The following is a 22,000-nucleotide window of genomic DNA, read 5'->3' on the forward strand; positions in this document are numbered from 1 at the left end:
CATCTCACAGCAAGAACTGGCAAATCTGGTGCAGTCCAGAGATGCACTGCAGTACTTAATGCAGCTAGCTGGTGGCCACACCAGATACTGACTGTTACTTTTGATTTTGAACCCCCCTTTGTTCAGGGACACATTATTCCATTTCTGTTAGTCACATGTCTGTGGAACTTGTTTAGTTTATGTCTCAGTTGTTGAATCTTGTTATGTTCATACAAATATATACACATGTTAAGTTTGCTGAAAATAAACGCAGTTGACAGTGAGAGGATGTTTATTTTTTTGCTGAGTTTACATTGAATCAGCCTTCATATGTACAGTGTAAGCCCTGTTTGTTTGTGAACGATGTATCTGTTACCAAAGTTGAATATATTACATGTCAACGGGCCACACTCTAGTAAATGTTTCATTATAGACGTATAGGGTTTCAGTCAAGTAAGCTACACAGAACAAATAACAGTTTGGAAAAATGTGATACCCTGCCTACAGGAACTGTCATGACTGGCAGAACATATTGGTAAATGTCATTGAAATACAGTGGGCTAATGTTATTGATTAAGTTTATAATACAATGGATTGTCTCTGGGTAATAAAGGTGAAATATATTACATTGCCATTATAGATTGAGAAGGCCAGAGATCATCCCTTCATGCAAAAAAAGGCAGATAATAAAAAATGAGTTGGATAATAAGAGATTGAATACTTAGAGACTGGACGATACTGAGAGAAATGGTGAATGTGAGTACCACATAGATTTTTTTCAGTTTGAAGACAAGATTTAAACATTAAATCATGAATATACATTATTTATGTAAGGCGCCCACATGTAGTGTTTATGTAAGTAAGTGTTGCTTGCTTCAACTTGGTTTTTAGTACACACTTGTTATATTTCCTCGCATAAAAAGCAAGTTAGTTTCTCTCACTCACGCTGTGAGTACAATCTGTTGATTTCTCAGTCCTGCTATAGCCTGAGGAAAAGTGAAGCTTCTCTTCCCTGGCTGACTAAAGTAATCTGGTATAGGCCCCTATGGAATATCAGTCAATATCAGTGTTAAAGGGGGCAGAAACTGACAGAATTAATATCTATCCACTTGTACTGTTTTGTGCATTTTTAATAAACCCTGTTTCCACAACATAATGGGATTTCAATTCTCAAGGACAGAATCAAAACGCTTATTTATTAGTCAGAGCATTATGGTGATAATGTGATTTATTCTATTCTCAAGTACAGAATCTTTGTATTAAAAATAAAAAGTTATTTATCAGTCAATCAATTTGGAGTTTTCTCTCTGTTTCTTCAATTAAAGCTTCAGGAGACAAACACATGAGAATGTAGTCAATTAGTAGACTAGTCTTCCAGTCAACAAGTAGTAATGAGATGATTTTAAGTGAATAATGGGTCTTGTTCATATCTCTCTGTGTTCTTAAATAACTTTATTGGTCTTCTGAAGTGCCTGTTGATATCATGCCTGGAATTTCACATTGTGGAATGATTATTACGATGGTATTCTACGTTCCCCTTAGTTGTTGGTCTATGTGTGTAGGCTATGAGGGGACGAGGCATTATTTTTGTCAGTAAAACTAAAGGATTCCAGGTAGGCTAGTTGAGAACAAGTTCTCATTTGCAACTGTGGCCTGGCCAAGATAAAGCAAAGAAGTTTGACACATACAACTACACATGGAATAAACAAACATACAGTCAATAAAAGTCTATATACAGTATGTGCAAATGAGGTAGGATAAGGGAGGTAAGGCAATAAAAAGGCCATGGTGGCGAAGTAATTACAATATAGCTATTAAACACTGGAATTGTAGATGTGCAGAAGATGAATGTGCAAGTAGAGATACTGGTGTGCAAAGGAGCAAGATAAATAAATAAATACAGGATGGGGATGAGGTAGTTGGATGGGCTATTTACAGATGGGCTATGTACAGGTGCAGTGCTCTGTGAGCTGATCTGACAGCTGGTGCTTAAAGCTAGTGAGGGAGATATGAGTCTCCAGCTTCAGTGATTTTTGTAGTTCGTTCCAGTCATTGGTAGCAGAGAACTGGAATAAAAGGCATCCAAAAGAAGAATTGGCTTTGGGGACGACCAGTGAGATATACCTGCTTGTGCGCGTGCTACTTGTGGGTGCTGCTATGGTGACCAGTGAGCTGAGATAAGTATGAAGCGAGGGCCAGCCAACAAGAGCGTACAGGTCTCAGTGGTGGGTAGTATATGTGGCGTTGGTGACAAAATGGATGGCACTGTGATCCAATTTGTTGAGTAGTGTTGGAGGCTATTTTGTAAAAGCCATACTCGAGGATCGGTAGGATGGTCAGTTTTAAGAGGGTATGTTTGGCAGCATGAGCGAAGGTAGATTTAATTTTGAATTGGAGATGCTTAATGTGAGTCTGGAAGGAGAGTTTTCAGTCTAACCAGACACCTAGGTATTCGTAGTTGTCCACATACTCTAAGTCAGAACCGTCCAGTATACAGGACATACACTCTGCAACCCTGCTAAATTGTTCATACCTCAAGTATGAAAACCTTAACTTTTCCTTTTTGGAAACTAATAATTTAATGTAAGGTAAATGTCAAAGAATTTGAAAATATTTGGTTTTATTGAATATAAATAATTTAATATCAACAATACAATGCAGCACATCCTCAATAACGATAAATACACATGTACATTTAATTCACCCTTCATTTCAGATCCAGTGACATTGCAAATAGCATTTTGGTCAACTGTAAACTGAACAGACATGTTACAATCATGTTAAAGCATATGAGATTTGATTCCATATTGACCAAAACCTTTATAGACATAGACTGGATGACTTCATCTTGGTTATAAGGAACATTATGATAGACTTCTGCATCACTTTCTGTTGTTTTGAACGTAGCTCTCTAATATCTTCATCAACAATCCAGTCTCCTATGGGATATTAAGAGAATGCCATTAAATAATGCAGTAGACATGTATTTTCTACTGCACAGTTAAATCTCTTGTCAGACCGGTTGAGGCTCACCTGGTTAAGATAATGCCATTAAACAATGCAATTATGACACAGGATAGTCTCACTATAAATTGTACAGATAAATCTATGGTCATATACAGGTTGGTGTTGTTGATAGCTCACCTGGTTTTTAGAGCGGTTCTCTGTGTCATCTCTGAGTTGGGCTTGCAACGCGACCCTCAGCACATCTTGGAAGAGATTTCCCATCCCGTTCTGCTCCGGACTCAAGGCGACCTCGAACGCATCAACAGACTGTCCATCGGGAGACTGGAGCAGAGGGCTATCCATGACACTCTTCTTGCCCATAAAATGACCTTGGAGGTAAGAGAAAGTTATATTTTGGTCATTTGATTCTCAAGTGAAATGAAATATTTCCTAACATGTTGAAAGTCTATTTTGAAAGAGTAAATATAGCTTTATTTGATAAGGGCTAGACTTAATCCATTGTTGTAATTAGGAATAAAAATATATATAATTGTCAGATTTTACTTTCACAATTGTATGCTGTGTTGTAGATGAGATTGAGAATAGCCTTCGCATGCCTTACCTGTCGCCCAAAGATTCCCTCTTTGATTAACTTTAATTTTCGCAACTTTATTTCCAAGTTCGGTTAAATCAAAACTCACTGAAGTGGTTACAGAAATGTAGGAAAAAAGCACAAGGTAGGTAAAAAAACCAAGTTGGGAAACGTTCAAAAAAAATCCGGACATCTCTACGGAAGAAATAGGCTATAGAACTCTCCTCCTGGACGCAAAATGTCCTAATGGCAATAGAAGCGCAGTTATTCGTGACAGACTTTCAAACCCAATCCGATGCTGCATTTATACCATGCTGATCTGGGTGGGCTCTCTTGCGTGACACCGACACGAAGTCAGGGGAATTTTATGCAGAGCAATTCACAAGCATGGTTGTTGACCAAACCCAAACTGTCAGTCGTTCTCACAGTTTATATCGGTCACAACGTAATGATTCGTGCGTAATCTTTAACTCTATAAATTATATTTGCTGCGTAAATTACGGGCGATTAGCTCGAACAATAGGTGGCTTTAACATAGCCTATCAGTGTCAACAGCTATGTGGAAACATGTCGATATCAACATGTCAATGATTTCATAATGAATTAGTCCATAGTAAACTCAATTAAGGATACTGCTGGGGGAATATTCCAATATTCTTAGTTTAGATGACTAATCTATAGATGAATAGGCCTATTTTGGAGAACTCTGCAATGCAACTATTGAAGTGGTTGATCATATTACAGACGGTTTTCTCAATCCGTTAAAACAGGACTAGTAAAGGCACTACTTTTTTTTGGATTTTTTTTCTTCTTAAAAAAACAACAACATTTTATTCATATTTTTTATTTATTCAGATGGTTCTGGGTGTGATGCAGCAGCTCTACTAATGTGTATTATCGACAGAGAAGTCAGTATTAGCCCCTTGAGATAAATGTATATTTTGAGAGAAATGATTGGATGTGTAAATTAGGTCCATTATCAGCTCTGCCCACAACAGATCCCTTCAGCTTTCCTTACACCATGGATGCATGGCAGGAAATTCAGGCCAACACATTGGATGCATCACAAATGGAACCCTATACATCGTGCACTACTTTTGACCAGAGCACTATGGGCTATGTAGGGAATAGGGTGCCATTTGGGATGCAAACATTATTTCCTGCCAAGACACCCCCAAGGCCTTAGTTCCACATGAGTAGCCTGACATTTGGCTGTCAGTTGTGGCACACAGGCAGTCGTGGTCACTGGACCAGGGTCTCAGTCCCGTGGACCTCAGCCTCCGGTCTTAGGACAGGAGGGCTTGGACCTGAAATGGCACCCTATTCCCTATGTAGTGCACCACCTTTGACCAGGGCCCGTAGTGCACTATGGAACCGGGTGCCCTTTGAGATGCAGAAGAGGACTTGCTGATTCTCACCCTAGAATTAAATCTGTTGAGACAGTGTCCTTTTTGACACTTCGGGGTGCTAACTGGGAAGTTAAGTAAGAGAACTAGGCCTACTACTTGGTATTGTCCCCTGTCTAACCTTTGACATCCAAGACTCCAGTCACGCTGTTCCTTCATTTAGCTTGGGTGCCGTGGGTTTGTGTGACAGAAATTAGGATATTATGAATGGACTATCAAGACAACCAAGTGCATTGATGAAGGAGTTTGATGCAAGAGAGACAAAGTACGTTCAGACATTTGGGGCGGATTCTCAGGGCAAAGATTAAGCCTAGTTCTGGAATAAAAGCATGGTCAATGTAAAATCTCCATGAAATCAAATCAAATTGTATTAGTCACATGCGCCGAATACAACAGGTGTAGACTTAACCATGAAAATGTTAACTTACGAGCCATTTTCAATAACACAAAGGGATTAAAATTACAAGTTGCTTCATTGTCCAGGACTAAACTTAATCTGTGACCGGGAAACTGTCTCTTAATAAATTAAATTACCTTGACAAGGACAATTCTTGAAAGGTTGATTGAGGTCTATGGTCGAGCTGGACTCGACTCGCATGGAAGCCATGAATTTGAAGGACTCCCTGATTAGAGGTTATTTCATCTTAAAGTGCCTGAAGGATGTGTGAAGTACCTACAGACTGAGTCAATGCAGGTAATTCCCTAGAGACCTGGAAAGTGTTGGTGTCCCACAAACATACCTGATTAACCTTTTGATGGGGATTAGACTATGTTGGAGAGATTTCCAGTATTCTATATAAAGACATATAGGATTCACCATTAGATAAATTAGAACCGGTATAAGCAAACCACATCTAGACTGCATGTCCTTATAAGATTGTCTGAATGTGAAGTAAAACAACTTGCAGTAACTGCTGTGCTTTAAAATCCCAGTCTACCACCATCAAACCTTCTATCACTCTACATTAGCAACATCCTCCAGAAATGCAAGATGATTTTAAGACTGTGACCACCCACGGTTAATTAGAATTTTAACTCACACCATCAGGGAAACTGTAAAGGGTTCATCAAATGAAGACTGTGAGCAAAATCTGCCTTAATATCTGTTAATAAATAATGCATAAAATATGGTTGTATTTATTTTATTATTGGGTAACAATTTTAACGGTGTGGGAGGAATACTGTTTGGCCGCGTCTCAAGAATATTTGGATGCTGTACAGTGTTTATTGAATAAGGCCCTTTGTCAGGGTGCGTCCCAAAGCTTTAAAACACTTGATTTGAAGAGGCAAATATTTATCCTTCATAGTAACTTTGTTTATTCTTAGTTCTTCCTCCCCACCATGAGAGCATATACAGTGTCTTCAGACCGTATTCACACCCTTTGACCATACTTTGTTGTGTTACAGCCTGAATTTAAAATGGACAAAATTGAGATTTTGCATCACTGGCCTACACACAATAACCCATAATGTCAAAGTGGAATTATGTTTTTAGACATTCTTACAAATTCATAAAACATTTAATACTGAAATGCCTTGAGTCAATAATAATTCAATCCTTTTGTTATGTATGGCAAGCCTAAATAAATTGATGAGTAAAACTTTGCTTAACAAGTCACATTATAAGTTGCATGGACTCACTCTGTGCGTAATAATAGTGTTTAACATTATTTTTTTAATGACTACCTCATATCTGTACCCTCATATATAATTATCTGTAAAGGCCCCTCAGTCGAGCAGTGAATTTAAAACACAGATTCAACCACAAAGACAAGGGAGGTATTCCAATGCCTTGCAAAGAAGGGCACCTATTGGTAGATGGGTAAAATAATAAAAGCAGACATTGAAAATACCTTTGAGCATGGTCAAGTTATTAATTGCACTTTCGATGGTGTATCAATACACCCAGTCACTACAAAGATAAAGGTGTCCTTCTTAACTCAGTTGCTGGAGAGGGAGGAAACCACTCAGCAATTTCACCATAAGGCCAATGGTGACTTTAAAACAGTTATAGAGTTTAATGGCTGTGAAAGGAGAAAACTGAGGACGAATCAACAACAATATTAAATGACAGAGTGAAAATAATGCAGTCTGCACAGAATTAAATAAAATAGCCCAAAACATGCATCCTAAAGTAAAACAGCAAATAACAGCATATGTGGCAAATAATTTAATTGTATGTCCTGAATACAAAGTGTTATGTTTTAAGGGCAAATCCAACACAACACATCACTGAGCACCACTCTTCATATTTTCAAGCATGCTGGTGGCTGCATCATGTTATGGGTATGCTTGTCATCGGCAAGGACTGGGGAGTTTGTTTAGGATAAAAATAAATGGAATGGAGCTAAGCACAGGCAAAATCCTAGAGGAAAACCTGGTTCACTCTGCTTTCCAACAGATACCAGGAGACAAATTCACCTTTCAGCGGGACAATAAAGTAAAACACAATGCCATTGAATTAAAGTTTCTTACCAAGATGCCATTGAATGTTCCTGAGTGACCTAGTTACAGTTTTTACTTAAATCGTCTTGAAAAACTATGGCAAGACTTGAACATGTCTGTCTAGCTATGATCAACAACAACTAGACAGAGCTTGAATAATAAAAAAATAAAATAAAAAGTGCAAATATTGTACAATCCAAGTGTGCAAAGCTCTTAGAGACTTTCCCAGAAAGACTCACAGCTGTAATCGCTGCCAAAGGTGACTAACATATATGGACTCGGGGGTGTGAACACTTATGTAAATGAAACATTTCTGTATTGTATTTTCAATAAATGTGCAAACATTTTTAAAAACATGTTTTCTCTTTGTCATTATGGGCTATTGTGTGTTCAGGCTGTAACACAACAAAATGTGGAAGAAGTCAATGGGTATAAAAACTTTCGGAAGGCACTGTATGTCAAAAGGGCAAACATTGGTTCAGAATATTGTAAAAAAAAAAAAAAATTGTATATATATATATATATATATATATATATATATATATATATATATATATATATATATATATATATACACATATATATTTATACAATACCAGTGAAAAGTTTGGACACACCTACTCATTCAAGGGTTTTTCTTAATTTGAACTATTTTCTACATTTTAGAATAATAGTGAAGACATCAAAACTATGAAATGACACATATGGAATCATGTAATAACCAAAAAAGTGTTAAACAAATCAAAATATATTTTATATTTGAGGTTCTCAAAGTAGCCACCCTTTGCCTTGATAACAGCTTTACACACTCTTGGCATTCTCTCAACCAGCTTCATGAGGTAGTCACCTGGAATGCATTTCAATTAACAGGTGTGCCTTGTTAAAAGTTAAATTGTGGAATTTCTTTCCTTCTTAATGCATTTGAGCCAATCAGTTGTGTTGTGACAAGGTAGGGGTGGTACACAGAAGATAGCCCTATTTGGTAAAATACCAAGTCCATATTATGGCAAGAACAGCTTAAATAAGCAAAGAGAAATGACCGTCCATCATTACTTTAAGACATGAATGTCAGTCAATACGGAACATTTCAACAACACTTTCTTCAAGTGCAGTCGCAAAAACCATCAAGCACTATGATTAAACTGGCTCTCATGAGGACCGCCACAGGAAAGAAAGACCAAGAGTTACCTCTGCTGCAGAGGATACGTTCATTAGAGTTACCAGCCTCAGAAATTGCAGCCCAAATAAATGCTTTAGAGTTCAAGTAACAGACACATCTCAACACCAATTGTTCAGAGGAGACTGCGTGAATCAGGCCTTCATGGTCAAATTGCTGCAAAGAAACCATTACTAAAGGACACTAATAAGAAGAAGAGACTTGCTTGGGCCAAGAAACACGAGCAATGGACATTAGACCGGTGGAAAACTGGCCTTTGGTCTGATGAGTTCAAATCTGAGATTTTTGGTTCTAACCGCCGTGTCTTTGTGAGACGCAGAGTAGGTGACTGGATGATCTCCGCATGTTTGGTTCCCACAGTGAAGCATGGAGGTGTGATGGTGGTTTGCTGGTGACACTGTCAGTGATTTATTTAGAATTCAAGGCACACTTAACCAGCATGTCTACCAGAGCATTCTGCAGCGATACGTCATCCCATCTGGTTTACGCTTAGTGGGACTATCATTTGTTTTTCAACACACCTCCGGGCTTCGCAAAGAGCTGATCAGAAAGTTGATTGTGGCCTGTGGAATGTTGTCCCACTACGATTCAATGGCTGTGCAAAGTTGCTGGATATTGGCGGGAATTAGAACACATGTCGATCCAGAGCATCCCAAACATGCTCAACGGGTGACCAGTCTGGTGAGTACGCAGGCCATAGAAAAACTAGGACATTTTCAGCTTCCAGGAATTGTGTACAGATCCTTGCTACATGAGGCCATGCATGATCATGCTGAAACATGAGGTCATGGTGGCGGATTAATTGCACAACAATAGGCCTCAGGATCTCGTCACAGTATCTCTGTGCATTCAAATTACCATCTATAAAATGCAATTGTTTTTGTCTGTAGCTTATGTCTGCCCATAACCACCATGGGGCACTCTGTTCACGTTGACATCAGCTAACCACTCACCCACACAACGCCATACACTTGGTATGTGGTTGTGAGGCCGGTTGGATGTACTGCAAGATTCTCTTAAACAACGTTGGAGGCGACTTATGGTAGAGATATTAACAGTCAATTATCTGGCAACAGCTCTGGTGTACATTCCTGCAGTCAGCATGCCAATTGCACACTCCCTGACTAAGTCGCTCTGGATAAGAGAGTCTGCTAAATGACTCAAATGTAAATGTCATATTTAGCTTGCATGTAAAATAATGGCATTTTGAAAATGCACAAATGTGTTTTAGTGAAGTTATGCTTGAATATAAGAAAAAACACTAGATGCATAAGTTACCAGATTGAAGGATAGAGGGTAACAGATGTCATATTTAATGTCACAAACATATCACTTGTCATTCAATATATCAAGCAAAGCAAAACCTAATTAAATGTGAAAACAAAATACACAATTAACCATCTAAAATGTTGGATTCATGTTCTGAAAAAAATTAAATAAAGAAATACAGCTCTTTATTCTACTTAACTTATATCTAATTTCCCTCACAAAAATAATGAATGCTTGTTTTTATTTAATGTAAACACTATCCACATTTCTAGACAATTCAAAACACATGGTAGAGAAAAAGCAACTTAATTTGACATAATCAACATAATTCTGTCTTGAAAGGCATGGTGGGGTGGGGATTTACAATTCTTCCTCCGTGGTAGATAGTTAGGTGATCTCTTCCTCACTCCCGATGGACCAGGACGAACAGACCCAGCAGGAAGAGAACAGCGTACTGGGAAGGGGAAGAACAACAAAATATTAGTATCCCTGTTCCGAGGATCTGAAACCAACAGCTTTCCGTCTGCCAGTTGCTCTCCTACTGTTTAGTGTCTGGCTGCTGGTCAGGCTCTCTAACCTTTAGAGTACCTGCATAACACTCCTAATAAGGCCAAATTTAGTAAACAATTCATAAAACCTTAAGTGATTTTCCTTCTAGTGATGATGATGTAAAATATCTTACCTTGAATTTGGGATAGTCATTCATCAGAATGGTAACGATTCCGATGTATGGCACAAACCTGCAGACAAAATTTAGGTCAACATTGGATCATTCAGTCATTTAGGTCAACATTGGATCATTCAGAGATCCTCACTGAACTTCTGGAGAGAGTTTGCTGCACTGAGAGTAAAGGGCTGAATAATTTTGCACGCCCAATTTTTCAGTTTTTGATTTGTTAAAAAAGTTTGAAATATCCAATAAATGTCATTCCACTTCATGATTGTGTCCCACTTGTTGTTGATTCTTAACAAAAAAATACAGTTTTATATCTTTATGTTTGAAGCCTGAAATGTGGCAAAAGGTCGCAAAGTTCAAGGGGGCCGAATACTTTCGCAAGGCACTGTAAATACAGTGGTGGGAAAAGTACTCAATTGTAGTACTTGAGTAAAAGTAAAGATACCTTAGAAAATGACAAGTAAAAGTCACCCAGTAAAATACTACTTGAGTAAAAGTCTAAAAGTATTTGGTTTTAAATATATTTAAGTATCAAAAGTAAATGGAATTGCTAAAACGTACTTAAGAATCAAAAGTCAAAGCATAAATCCTTTCAAATTCCTTATATTAAGCAAATCAGACGACAACATTTTCGATATACGGAGAGCCAGGGGCACACGCCAACACTCAGACATAATTTACAAATGAAGCATTTGTGATCAGTGGCAGTAGTGATGACCTGGGATGTTCTCTTGATAAGTGTGTGAATTGAAAAATGTTTGGGTGTCAGGGAAAATGTATGGAGTAAAAAGTACATTATTTTCTTTAGGAATGTCCCAGGCACTCTCATTTGTTGACTTCTGTAATCGAAAAAGCCTTGGTTTCATGCATGTTAACATCAGAAGCCTCCTCCCTAAGTTTGTTTTACTCACTGCTTTAGCACACTCCGCCAACCCTGATGTCCTTGCCGTGTCTAAATTCTGGCTTAGGAAGGCCACCAAAAATTCTGAGATGTCCATACCCAACTACAACATTTACCGTCAAGATAGAACTGCCAAAGGGGGAGGAGTTGCAATATACTGCAGAGATAGCTTACAAAGTTCTGTCATACTTTTCAGGTCTATGCCCAAACAGTTCAAGCTGCTAATTTGAAAAATTAATCTCTCCAGAAATAAGTCTCTTACCGGCACCTGACCCCCCTCAGCTCCCAGCTGTGCCCAGGACACCATATGTGAATTGATTGCCCCTCATCTATCTTCAGAGTTCGTTCTGTTAGGTGACCTAAACTGGGATATGCTCAACACCCCGGCAGTTCCACAAGCTAAACTTGATGCCCTCAATCTCACACAAATCATCAAGGAACCCACCAGGTACAACCCTAAATCTGTAAACATGGGCACCCATATAGATATTATCCTGACCAACTTGCCCTCCAAATACACCTCTGCTGTTTTCAATCAGGATCTCAGCAATCACTGCCTGCATCCTCTATGGGTCCGCGGTCAAACGACCACCCCTCATCACTGTCAAACGCTCCCTAAAACACTTCTGCGAGCAGGCTATTTTAATTGACTTGGCCCGGGTATCCTGGAAGGATATTGACCTCATCCCGTCAGTCGAGAATGTCTTGTCGTTCTTAAAAAGTAATTTCCTCACCATCTTAAATAAGCATAACCCTTTCAAAAAAAAATTGAACTAAGAACAGATATAGCTCTAGGTTCACTCCAGACCTGACTGCCCTTGACCAGCACAAAAACATCCGGTGGCGGACTGCAATAGCATTGAATAGTCCCCGCGATATGCAACTGTTCAGGGAAGTCAGGAACCAATACACGGAGTCAGTCAGGAAAGCAAAGGCTAGCTTTTTCAAAACAGAAATTTGCATCCTGTAGCTCAAACTCCAAAAAGGTTTGGGACACTAAAGTCCATGGAGAACAAGAGCACCTCCTCCCAGCTGCCCACTGCTCTGAGTCTAGGTAACATGGTCACCACCGATAAATCCATGATAATCGAACATTTCAATAAGAATTCCTCCTGGCTACCCCAACCCCGGCTAACAGCTCCGCAGCTACTTGCCCAAGCCTCCCCAGCTTCTCCTTCACTCAAATCCAGATTGCAGATGTTATGAAAGAGCTGAAAAACCTGGACAAATCAGCTGGGCTAGACAATCTGGACCCTCTATTTCTAAAATTAACTGCCGCCATTGTTGCAACCCCTATTACTAGTCTGTTCAACCTCTTTCGTATCGTCCGAGATCCCTAAAGATTGGAAAGCTGCCGTGGTCATCCTCCTCTTCAAAGGGGGTGACACTCTAGACCCAAACTGTTATAGACCTATATCCATCCTGCCCCGCCTCTCTAAAGTCTTCGAAAGCCAAGTCAATAAACAGATCATTGACCATTTCGAATCCCACCGTACCTTCTCCGCTGTGCAATCCGGTTTCCGAGCTGGTCACAGGTGCACCTCAGCCACGCTCAAGGTACTAAACGATATCATAACTGCCATCGATAAAAGACAGTATTGTGCAGCCGTCTTCATCGACCTGGCCAAGGCTTTCGACTCTGTCAATCACCGTATTCTTATCGGCAGACTCAATAGCCTTGGTTTCTCAAATGACTACCTCGCCTGGTTCACCAACTACTTCGCAGACAGAGTTCAGTGTGTCAAATCTGAGGGCCTGTTATCCGGACCTCCGGCAGTCTCTATGGGGGTACCACAGGGTTCAATTCTCGGGCCGACTCTTTTCTCGGTATATATCAATGATGTCGCTCTTGCTGCGGGTGATTCCTTGATCCACCTCTACGCAGACGACACCATTCTGTATACATCTGGTCCTTCTTTGGACACTGTGTTAACTAACCTCCAAACGAGCTTCAATGCCATACAACACTCCTTCCGTGGCCTCCAAATGCTCTTAAACGCTAGTAACACCAAATGCATGCTTTTCAACCATACGCTGCCCGCACCCGCCCCTGCGACTAGCATCACTACCATGGACGGTTATGACCTAGAATATGTGGACAACTACAAATACCTAAGTGTCTGGCTAGACTGTAAACTCTCCTTCCAGACTCATATTAAACATCTCCAATACAAAATCTAATCTAGAATTAGCTTTCTATTTCGCAACAAAACTTCCGTCTCTCATGCTGCCAAACTTATCCTAGTAAAACTGACTATCCTACCGATCCTCGACTTCAGCGATATCATCTACAAAATAGCTTCCAATATTCTACTCAGCAAATTGGATGTAATCTATCACAGTGCCATCCGTTTTGTTACCAAAGCGCCTTATTCCACCCACCACTGCGACCTGTATGCTCTAGTCGGTTGGCCCTCGCTACATATTCGTCGCCAGACCCACTGGCTCCAGGTCATCTACAAGTCTATGCTAGGTAAAGCTCTGCCTTAGCTCACTGGTCACAATAACAACATCCACCCATAGCACTCGCTCCAGCAGGTATATCTCACTGGTCATCCCCAAAGCCAAAACCTAATTTGGCCGCCTTTCCTTCCAGTTCTCTGCTGCCAGTGACTGGAACGAATTGCAAAAAAAATTCTGAAGCCTTATATTTCCATCATTAACTTTAAACATCAGCTATCTGAGCAGCTAACCGATCGCTGCAGCTGTACATAGTCCATCTGTAAATAGCCCACCCAATCTACCTACCTCATCCACATATTGTTATTTACTTTTCTGCTCGTTTGCACACCAGTATCTCTACTTGCATATCATCATCTGTTAATTTATCACTCCAGTGTTAATCTGCTAAATTGTAATTATTTCGCTACTATTGCCTACCTCCTCACGCCATTTGCACACACTGTACATAGACTTTCTTTTTTTCTATTGTGTTATTAACTGTACGCTTGTTTATTCCATGTGTAACTCTGTGTTGTTGTTTGTGTCACACTGCTTTGCTTTATCTTGGCCAGGTCGCAGTTGGAAATGAGAACTTGTTCTCAACTAGCTTACCTGGTTAAATAAAGGTGAAATAAATAATAAAATAAAAATGTAGTGAAGTAAAAGTTCAAAAACAAATAGTAAAGCCAACTACAGACACACAAAAAACAACAACTTAGGTAGTACTTTAAAGTATGTTCACAACTGGTTAAATACTTGAGAAGGGTTAAAGCAAAAAATGTGACTGAAACTTGTCTGGGGCTAAGTTGACCTGCCCTTTCATGTCAGAAAGTCATGGCCATCATGCTTTCAGGGAAAGAGGATAATTGTGTACATGTATTAGACCTAAACTGCGAGTTTGACCAATTCCCCCTTCCTTAGGGGGTCCACCCTGGGATAATTTGTAAGTAGAAGACTGAGAAGCTCAGTTCTGGTGACTTTTTTAAAGGGACATTCTACTCCAAAATGAAAATACAATTATGCTGAAACCATTTTAAATTAAATTACCACCTCCAGAAATGTGTCCGATAAAATATTGGTAAAATCATATTGGACCATGCCTATGCATGGTGTATATTATCAGATATGCTATAAGCAATATCACCTGTAGCCCAACTGATGCAGCATAGTGACTATAAAATGTACATAGGCTGAAGCATGGAGTTTGTCCATCTGGACACAACATCCTGATCGTTATTAATAACGATACTTTTATTATAAATATACTGTATATCAATTAATTATTATTCACTAGAAAATGTTTGATATTTTGGTTTCTATTACAAACTGACATTGTCCATTTAAGACACCGCTGCCCCTTTTAGAGCTGTTGTATATTGATTCAGAGTCTTTTCGGTCAGCCGGATCATTTGGCTCCTTTCACCTAAAAGAGCTTCTCATTTGGCTCCCAAGCGGCTCCTCATCAGTAGCGCTTAGAAATGTACATAAAACCATGAAAAATGGTCAACCCTTAATTTAAAGCCTAAAATGTTACCTACCATTATGTCAGTTCGTGAAATTTGAATTCAAATACATTTTTACCTGACCAAATGATTAGATGGCTTGCAAAAAATAAAAGGACAAAAAAATGTAAAGCACCGAGAAAAAAAATTGGGTAGTGCAGAATGAGGGTCTCTCCTCACAGTATGGTTCCTGCACTGAGGAATTACCATCTTCAGAGAATATTTTTTATCATTTATCTGCAGAGAAGACGTCTTTCTTCTCTAGCCAGTGCTGTCCCGGCTTGTACAGCCCCAGATAGTTGATGTCTGGAGATCAAAAAGCAGCAGTATGCACATCAGGGAGTCAAATTAACTGGGGGAAAAAATGTGCAGTCTGCTCGCAAACTACACATCACTACTTTGCGCAGAAGTGCCTAAACCATGCTCTGTTGTAACCAGAGCATTTCTAAAATGATGCCACTCGCATAATTGAAGGAGTAGAGAAATAAACGTGATAGCAATGGAAAACTGTGATCCTCCTCTTAAATAAATAAAAAATAAAAAAAGGCCAAACCCACTTTCAAAATACATTTGCCAAAACTGCTCTCGGACGTTGAATGCGCCTCGAGTGTAGGGATGTGACAAATGGAAAACATTTTCTTAACTTTTAAACTGCCATTATCATCTGAACATCTGAGTGTCAGCTACAGCCTGTCAGTTCAGTTCACACAGCGTAACAGAGAAAATAACATATGATAATACATTTATTTGGGAAAATATTACTTCATATTAGGATATGTGATCTCCAGATCAGCCCCCCCCCACACACCTTTCCCCCTGAGACTTTTATGCGGATCTACACTGATCTCAAATCCGTCACTGTGATGGAGAACTTTAAACCATGCTTGAGCCCTTCCACTACTACAGGCTAGATGAGCGCAGACTCAAGTTCAGTTTAATTTTGCACTAAATAATATCTCAAGGGAAATGGTATCATATAGATCCAGTGAAGTGAAGCATGAGACTGAAGTCATACAGCAGACTAAGCCTAGTATCACTCTGGTGGAATTAGATAAATGCTCACCCTCTGGCTCGTCCCACCACGTCTTTCTTCTCTAGCCAGTGCTGTCCCGGCTTGTACAGCCCTCTGTCATCTACAGAGTTGTTGTCACCTTTGGTCAGGAACTTGATTTCGCCATTTTCCCTGGAGATAAACATTTAGATTTAGTTTGGATGTCGATTTCCTGGCCCCAGAGCGGCTTATGAAGTTGCTCTGACAATGACATTTATTCAGTTACCCAGCATATATTAAAAAAACATACGAGGTAAGAAATATTACAGAATATTTAGAGCCTAGTTTGAGTGTTATGCAGCAATACAAACTTTTTGGGGGAAGTAGGCCTTCTTAAACTTGTAACAAACAAAGAGAACTATCTCGAGAGAGAAATATTGCATTTCAATAACTACAGAAACATCATAGACCAACTTTTCATGAATCTTTAGTACTCTGTGTACTATGGGGATCTCTCTGCCCTCTATCCTGAAGACCACAATCTCTCCGACTCTGATGGGGTCCTCGACCCGGTTTGTTAGGAACAGAAGGTCTCCTCGATGGAAAGCAGGCTCCATACTTCCACTGAAACCAAGGACATGTTACAGTCAAGGATAGACAGGTTACTAAAAATTAGCAGATGCGCTTCAGACAAACAGTAGGTATGTTGGTGCTACACTTTGGTTATGAAAGTGGCAAATTTCCCCTTACTATGTAAAGTGCTTTGAGTGTATTGAAAAGCACTCCATCTACATAAATCCAATACCAATGCTTTACCTGAGGACGACAACAATAGGGCTCTCGCTGCCTGTCAATACCATCAGTCCTTTCCAGATCATCAGGGCTGAGGACACTATCATACCAAAATTAAGCACCTGGTAGTAGAGCTGAAAACAAATAAGACAGGTTGTCAGGTTGTGACGAGGATAAGCTAGTGTTCGCTTATAACAACTTCATAATAACTATGTCTACCAACAGCTGGTCCTGGGGACTAACAAGGTGTGCAGGCTTTTGTCCCAACCCAGTGCTAATACATATGTTTCAGTTAATAAAGGGTTTGGTGATCAGCAGAATCTAGTAGAAACTAGTAACTTAGGCTGGAATAAAAGTCTGCACACTTTGTAGGTCCTCAGCACCAGGTTTGAAGAAGACTGAAGTAACACCATATTCAGGCAGAGAGGAAATTGTACTGGCTAAAGCTACATTGATTTTGCAAGGTTGCTAGCTATTTATTTTGACAACCCAGTTTATCATGCATGTTTAATAGGCGATGTAACGTATATAACTAGCAGGGCAATGTTCTTTATACATGATTAAGACCACACGGAAAGCTGGGTAGCTAGTTAGCGTAGACGACTTGACATTTTAGGGAACGTGCTATTAACCAGCCGGCTAATGTTGCTAGCATAACTAGATAGCTAGCTAACTAGCCTTGGAAGAATCAGTCACATTCACACAACATCAAAAACAATATTATCGTACATACCTGGCGCTTATTCATCCGCCGCACATCATCAAGGAAATCTAAAGACAACATCGTCCCAGTATTGAGTTTATAAAATTACCTAAATTAAATAAAAACCAGTGATCGATACATAAAAAGCGAACATATGGGTGAACGTCCGAGAAACTTGCATCCAAATCTTCCGGGTACACTCAGCCGGAAGTTCCTCCCACATTCAAAATATTTTGTCGAGGTGTCGCTTCGCGATACGGGGGCTGGCAGACAGAAGGTTTGGATATGCACATTTTAAGAGCTTTCATTCACTTACGTAGTGAACACCCGATTCAATTGCAATCAGTCGATCTAATCGACAACTATCATTAGAAATCAAGCGATATGAATCAGACTGTGGGGCGCCGCCTGCAATGAATGTATGAAAACTCTAAAACCATAAAAAAAATCTATGACGTCTGAAATATAACAAAACAAGAGAGAACTTTCTACAGGCTGGCACACGTTATTATAACATTCACCAGAGAGACAATCACTAGGAAGATTGCTATGTATTGGCCAATGAGAGGCTTTGAAGCCACCAGCCTGCCATATTGTAAGAGACAATTAAATCCACCAGTACAGAGAGAAAATTCTTCACCCGTGACCTGAAGAGAGAATACCCTTATCCAGTGACCTACAGAGAGAAAACCCTACTCCAGTGAACTACTGACAGGTCCCATCATCTCTCTCTGACAGAGCAGGGTTTCTGTCACAGGACAGAGGGAGTGAGGCAGGGTAGTAGAGGAAGGCCAAGGGTAGGAGGAACAGCCAGAAACATTGCAGCACTAATAGCTATACTAAAGAAAAATATAAACACAACATGTGACAATTTCAACGATTTTACTGAGTTACAGTTGATATAAGGAAATCGGTCAATTGAAATCAATTCATTAGGACTTCATCTATGGATTTCACATGACTGGGCATAGACCCACCCACTGAGGAGCCAGGCCCAGCCAATCAGAATGAGTTTTTCCCCATACTAGGGCTTCATTACAGACAGAAAAACTCCTCTGTTTCATCAGCTGTCTGTGTGGCTGGTCTCAGACGATCCCACTGGTGAAGAAGCCAGATGTGGAGGTCCTGGGCTGGCATGATTACACGTTGTCTGTGGTTGTGAGGACGGTTGGATGTACTGCCAAATTCTCAAAAATGATGTTGGAGGCAGCTTATGGTAGAGAAATTAACATTAAATTCTCTGACAAAAGCTCTGGTGGACATTCCTGCAGTCAGCATGCCAATTGCACGCTCCCTCAAAATTGAGACATCTGTGGCATTGTATTGTGTGACAAAACTGCACATTTTAGAGTGGCCTTTTATTGTCCCCAGCACAAGGTGCATCTGTGTAATGATCATGCTGTTTAATCAGCTTCTTGATATGACACACCTGTCAGGTGGATGGATTATCTTGACAGAGGAGAAATACTCACTAAAAAGGATGTAAACAAATTTGTTCACAACATTTTGGGGATCTTGTTGGGTTTACATGTATTTATCTTTTTGTTCAGTATAATTGCCATCAGCACTTCTGATTTGAGCAGTTCATTGACATTGACACACAACTCTAAGGAAATGAGAGACGTGGACGCAGAATATTGCGGGTCCCCAGTGCTTAATAGCTACAGGAATTTCTTATAATTTCTTTATCTTCGTTTTATTTTAACCCAGCAACGGGATTGTGTGGAATGTGCATAACACATTATTTTTCTTCATCGACAAACAAGTCTGCCTTATGTGTGTGAGAGTGTGCATCTGCGTGCATTGAGTTTGCATGTGTGTGTGTGTGTGTGTGTGTGTGTACCTGACACCTGCAGTTGACACACAGGTCTGACTCGTAGGGTCCACATGGTGTTCCATCCATCACTCTCTCTGCGGGGAATCTCTCCCCACAGGGGAATAGAACAGGGCACACGGCTTCTCTACAGAGGGAACACAAAGGGGGTTAATGATGGGGGAACAGAACAGGGCACACAGCTTCTCTACAGAGGGAACACACAGGGGGATAATAGCCTAGCGCAGTGGTCACCAGCCAGTCATTCGTGATCGTCTTGTTGATCTCTAAGGGATTCCTAGTCGATCACCAAACATTTCTGTAAAAAGCCCTACGATAAAGCCTTGCATTCCAACGTCTTTTATTTGTTTCGGACTGTCTGCGGTAGGTGCACTTGATTCGGCAGCCCTAGCTCTGGGAAGGCAAAGTGTTCCCATTTTGAACCATTCCATGTGTCTGAAGGTAGAAGGTAACTGAAGGTAACTGCTGGCCAATCAGATAGCTCAGATCACCTTGTCTGCACAGTTTCCTTGCGGCATAGACCGTAAAAAGAAGCCTTGAACACACAGGAAAGTTGATAATGTAAGATTTAAACACTTTTCAAACGTACATCTCTAAACGTACTAAAGTACATCTCCATCTAGTTGTCGCATCGTGGATAACTGTAGCATTTTAGAGAAGCCTAACCCTTTTCCTAACCTTAACCTAATTCTCCTAACCTGCTGCGTTAGTTCTCCTAACCTGCTGCGTTAGTTCTCCTAACCTGCTGCGTTAGTTCTCCTAACCTGCCGGGTTAGTTCTCCTAACCTGCTGTGTTAATTCTCCTAACCTGCTGCGTTAGTTCTCCTAACCTGCTGTGTTAATTCTCCTAACCTGCTGCGTTAGTTCTCCTAACCTGCCGGGTTAGTTCTCCTAACCTGCTGCATTAATTCTAATAAGCTGCTGTGTTAATTCTCCTAACCTGCTGCGTTAGTTCTCCTAACCTGCCGGGTTAATTCTCCTAACCTGCTGCATTAGTTCTCCTAACCTGCCGGGTTAATTCTCCTAACCTGCTGCGTTAGTTCTCCTAACCTGCCGGGTTAATTCTCCTAACCTGCTGCGTTAGTTCTCCTAACCTGCTGTGTTAATTCTCCTAACCTGCTGCGTTAGTTCTCCTAACCTGCTGCGTTAGTTCTCCTAACCTGCCGGGTTAGTTCTCCTAACCTGCTGTGTTAATTCTCCTAACCTGCTGCATTAATTCTAATAAGCTGCTGTGTTAATTCTCCTAACCTGCTGTGTTAATTCTCCTAACCTGCTGCATTAATTCTAATAAGCTGCTGTGTTAATTCTCCTAACCTGCTGCGTTAGTTCTCCTAACCTGCCGGGTTAGTTCTCCTAACCTGCTGTGTTAATTCTCCTAACCTGCTGCGTTAGTTCTCCTAACCTGCTGCGTTAGTTCTCCTAACCTGCCGGGTTAGTTCTCCTAATCTGCTGTGTTAATTCTCCTAACCTGCTGCATTAATTCTAATAAGCTGCTGTGTTAATTCTCCTAACCTGCTGTGTTAGTTCTCCTAACCTGCTGCGTTAATTCTCCTAACCTGCTGTGTTAATTCTCCTAACCTGCTGCATTTGTTCTCCTGACCTGCTGCGTTAGTTCTCCTAACCTGCCGGGTTAGTTCTCCTAACCTGCTGTGTTAATTCTCCTAACCTGCTGTATTAATTCTAATAAGCTGCTGTGTTAATTATCCTAACCTGCTGTGTTAGTTCTCCTAACCTGCTGCATTAATTCTCCTAACCTGCTGCGTTAGTTCTCCTAACCTGCTGCGTTAGTTCTGATGTAGAAGCTGTCATTTTCGAGAAACCATCAATATCACAAGAGCAGGACGCGATCGAACCTGGTTATATCTAAACGCCATTGGTCAGATTTTTGCAACAAATTTACCAATCACGTTAGGTGATTGGTAAATAGCAGTTAGAGAAGCAAGCCAGCAACTGAAGGGTTGCCAGTTAGAATTCCCACTCTGACAGGACAAAATCTGATGGGAAGTGAGCCGGCAACCGGAGGGTTGCTGGTATTGAATTTTAGATGCCATTGCCTTCTGTTGTGCCCTTGAGCAAGGCACATAACCCTCCACAACAACTGTTTTACGGGCTCCTAGTGTGGCAGCCCTCTGGTCCAATCTGTATATGTACCGGTATGTGTGTCTTTTGGGGGGGTTGGGATAAAATTGTACTCAAGGTCAGTTGGACCTTGAGTACAATTGACGAATAAAGTCATCTTAAACATCTTCATCTTTTGTTTTGTATTCCCATTGTGATTGGTCTCTGAAAACTAGGAGGATGTTTTTGAAATAGATAAAATCCTCCTTCAATTGCCATCTGTAAGC

At 40.3% G+C, this 22,000-nt stretch overlaps 1 protein-coding gene and 1 long non-coding RNA gene across 2 annotated transcripts; both read right to left on the reverse strand.

The window, feature by feature from the left end:
* Positions 1–2,592: 2,592 nt before the first annotated feature.
* LOC110506767 lies at positions 2,593–3,811 on the reverse strand. Its single transcript, XR_002471030.2, has 3 exons — positions 3,548–3,811; positions 3,124–3,314; positions 2,593–2,918 (listed from the first exon to the last, which is right to left on the reverse strand). It is a non-coding gene; the product is annotated as an uncharacterized LOC110506767 (long non-coding RNA).
* A 6,008-nt stretch (positions 3,812–9,819) lies between these two features.
* Positions 9,820–18,103, reverse strand: LOC110506765 (signal peptidase complex catalytic subunit SEC11A). Its single transcript, XM_021586623.2, has 6 exons — positions 17,852–18,103; positions 17,143–17,252; positions 16,801–16,950; positions 16,399–16,518; positions 10,497–10,554; positions 9,820–10,268 (listed from the first exon to the last, which is right to left on the reverse strand). The coding sequence occupies exons 1-6, from the start codon at positions 17,900–17,902 to the stop codon at positions 10,218–10,220; spliced, it is 540 nt and encodes a 179-aa protein (XP_021442298.1). The 5' UTR covers positions 17,903–18,103; the 3' UTR covers positions 9,820–10,217.
* Positions 18,104–22,000: the final 3,897 nt, after the last annotated feature.

This window comes from Oncorhynchus mykiss, chromosome 26, assembly GCF_013265735.2.
Source record: "Oncorhynchus mykiss isolate Arlee chromosome 26, USDA_OmykA_1.1, whole genome shotgun sequence".
Classification (NCBI taxonomy): domain Eukaryota; kingdom Metazoa; phylum Chordata; class Actinopteri; order Salmoniformes; family Salmonidae; genus Oncorhynchus; species Oncorhynchus mykiss.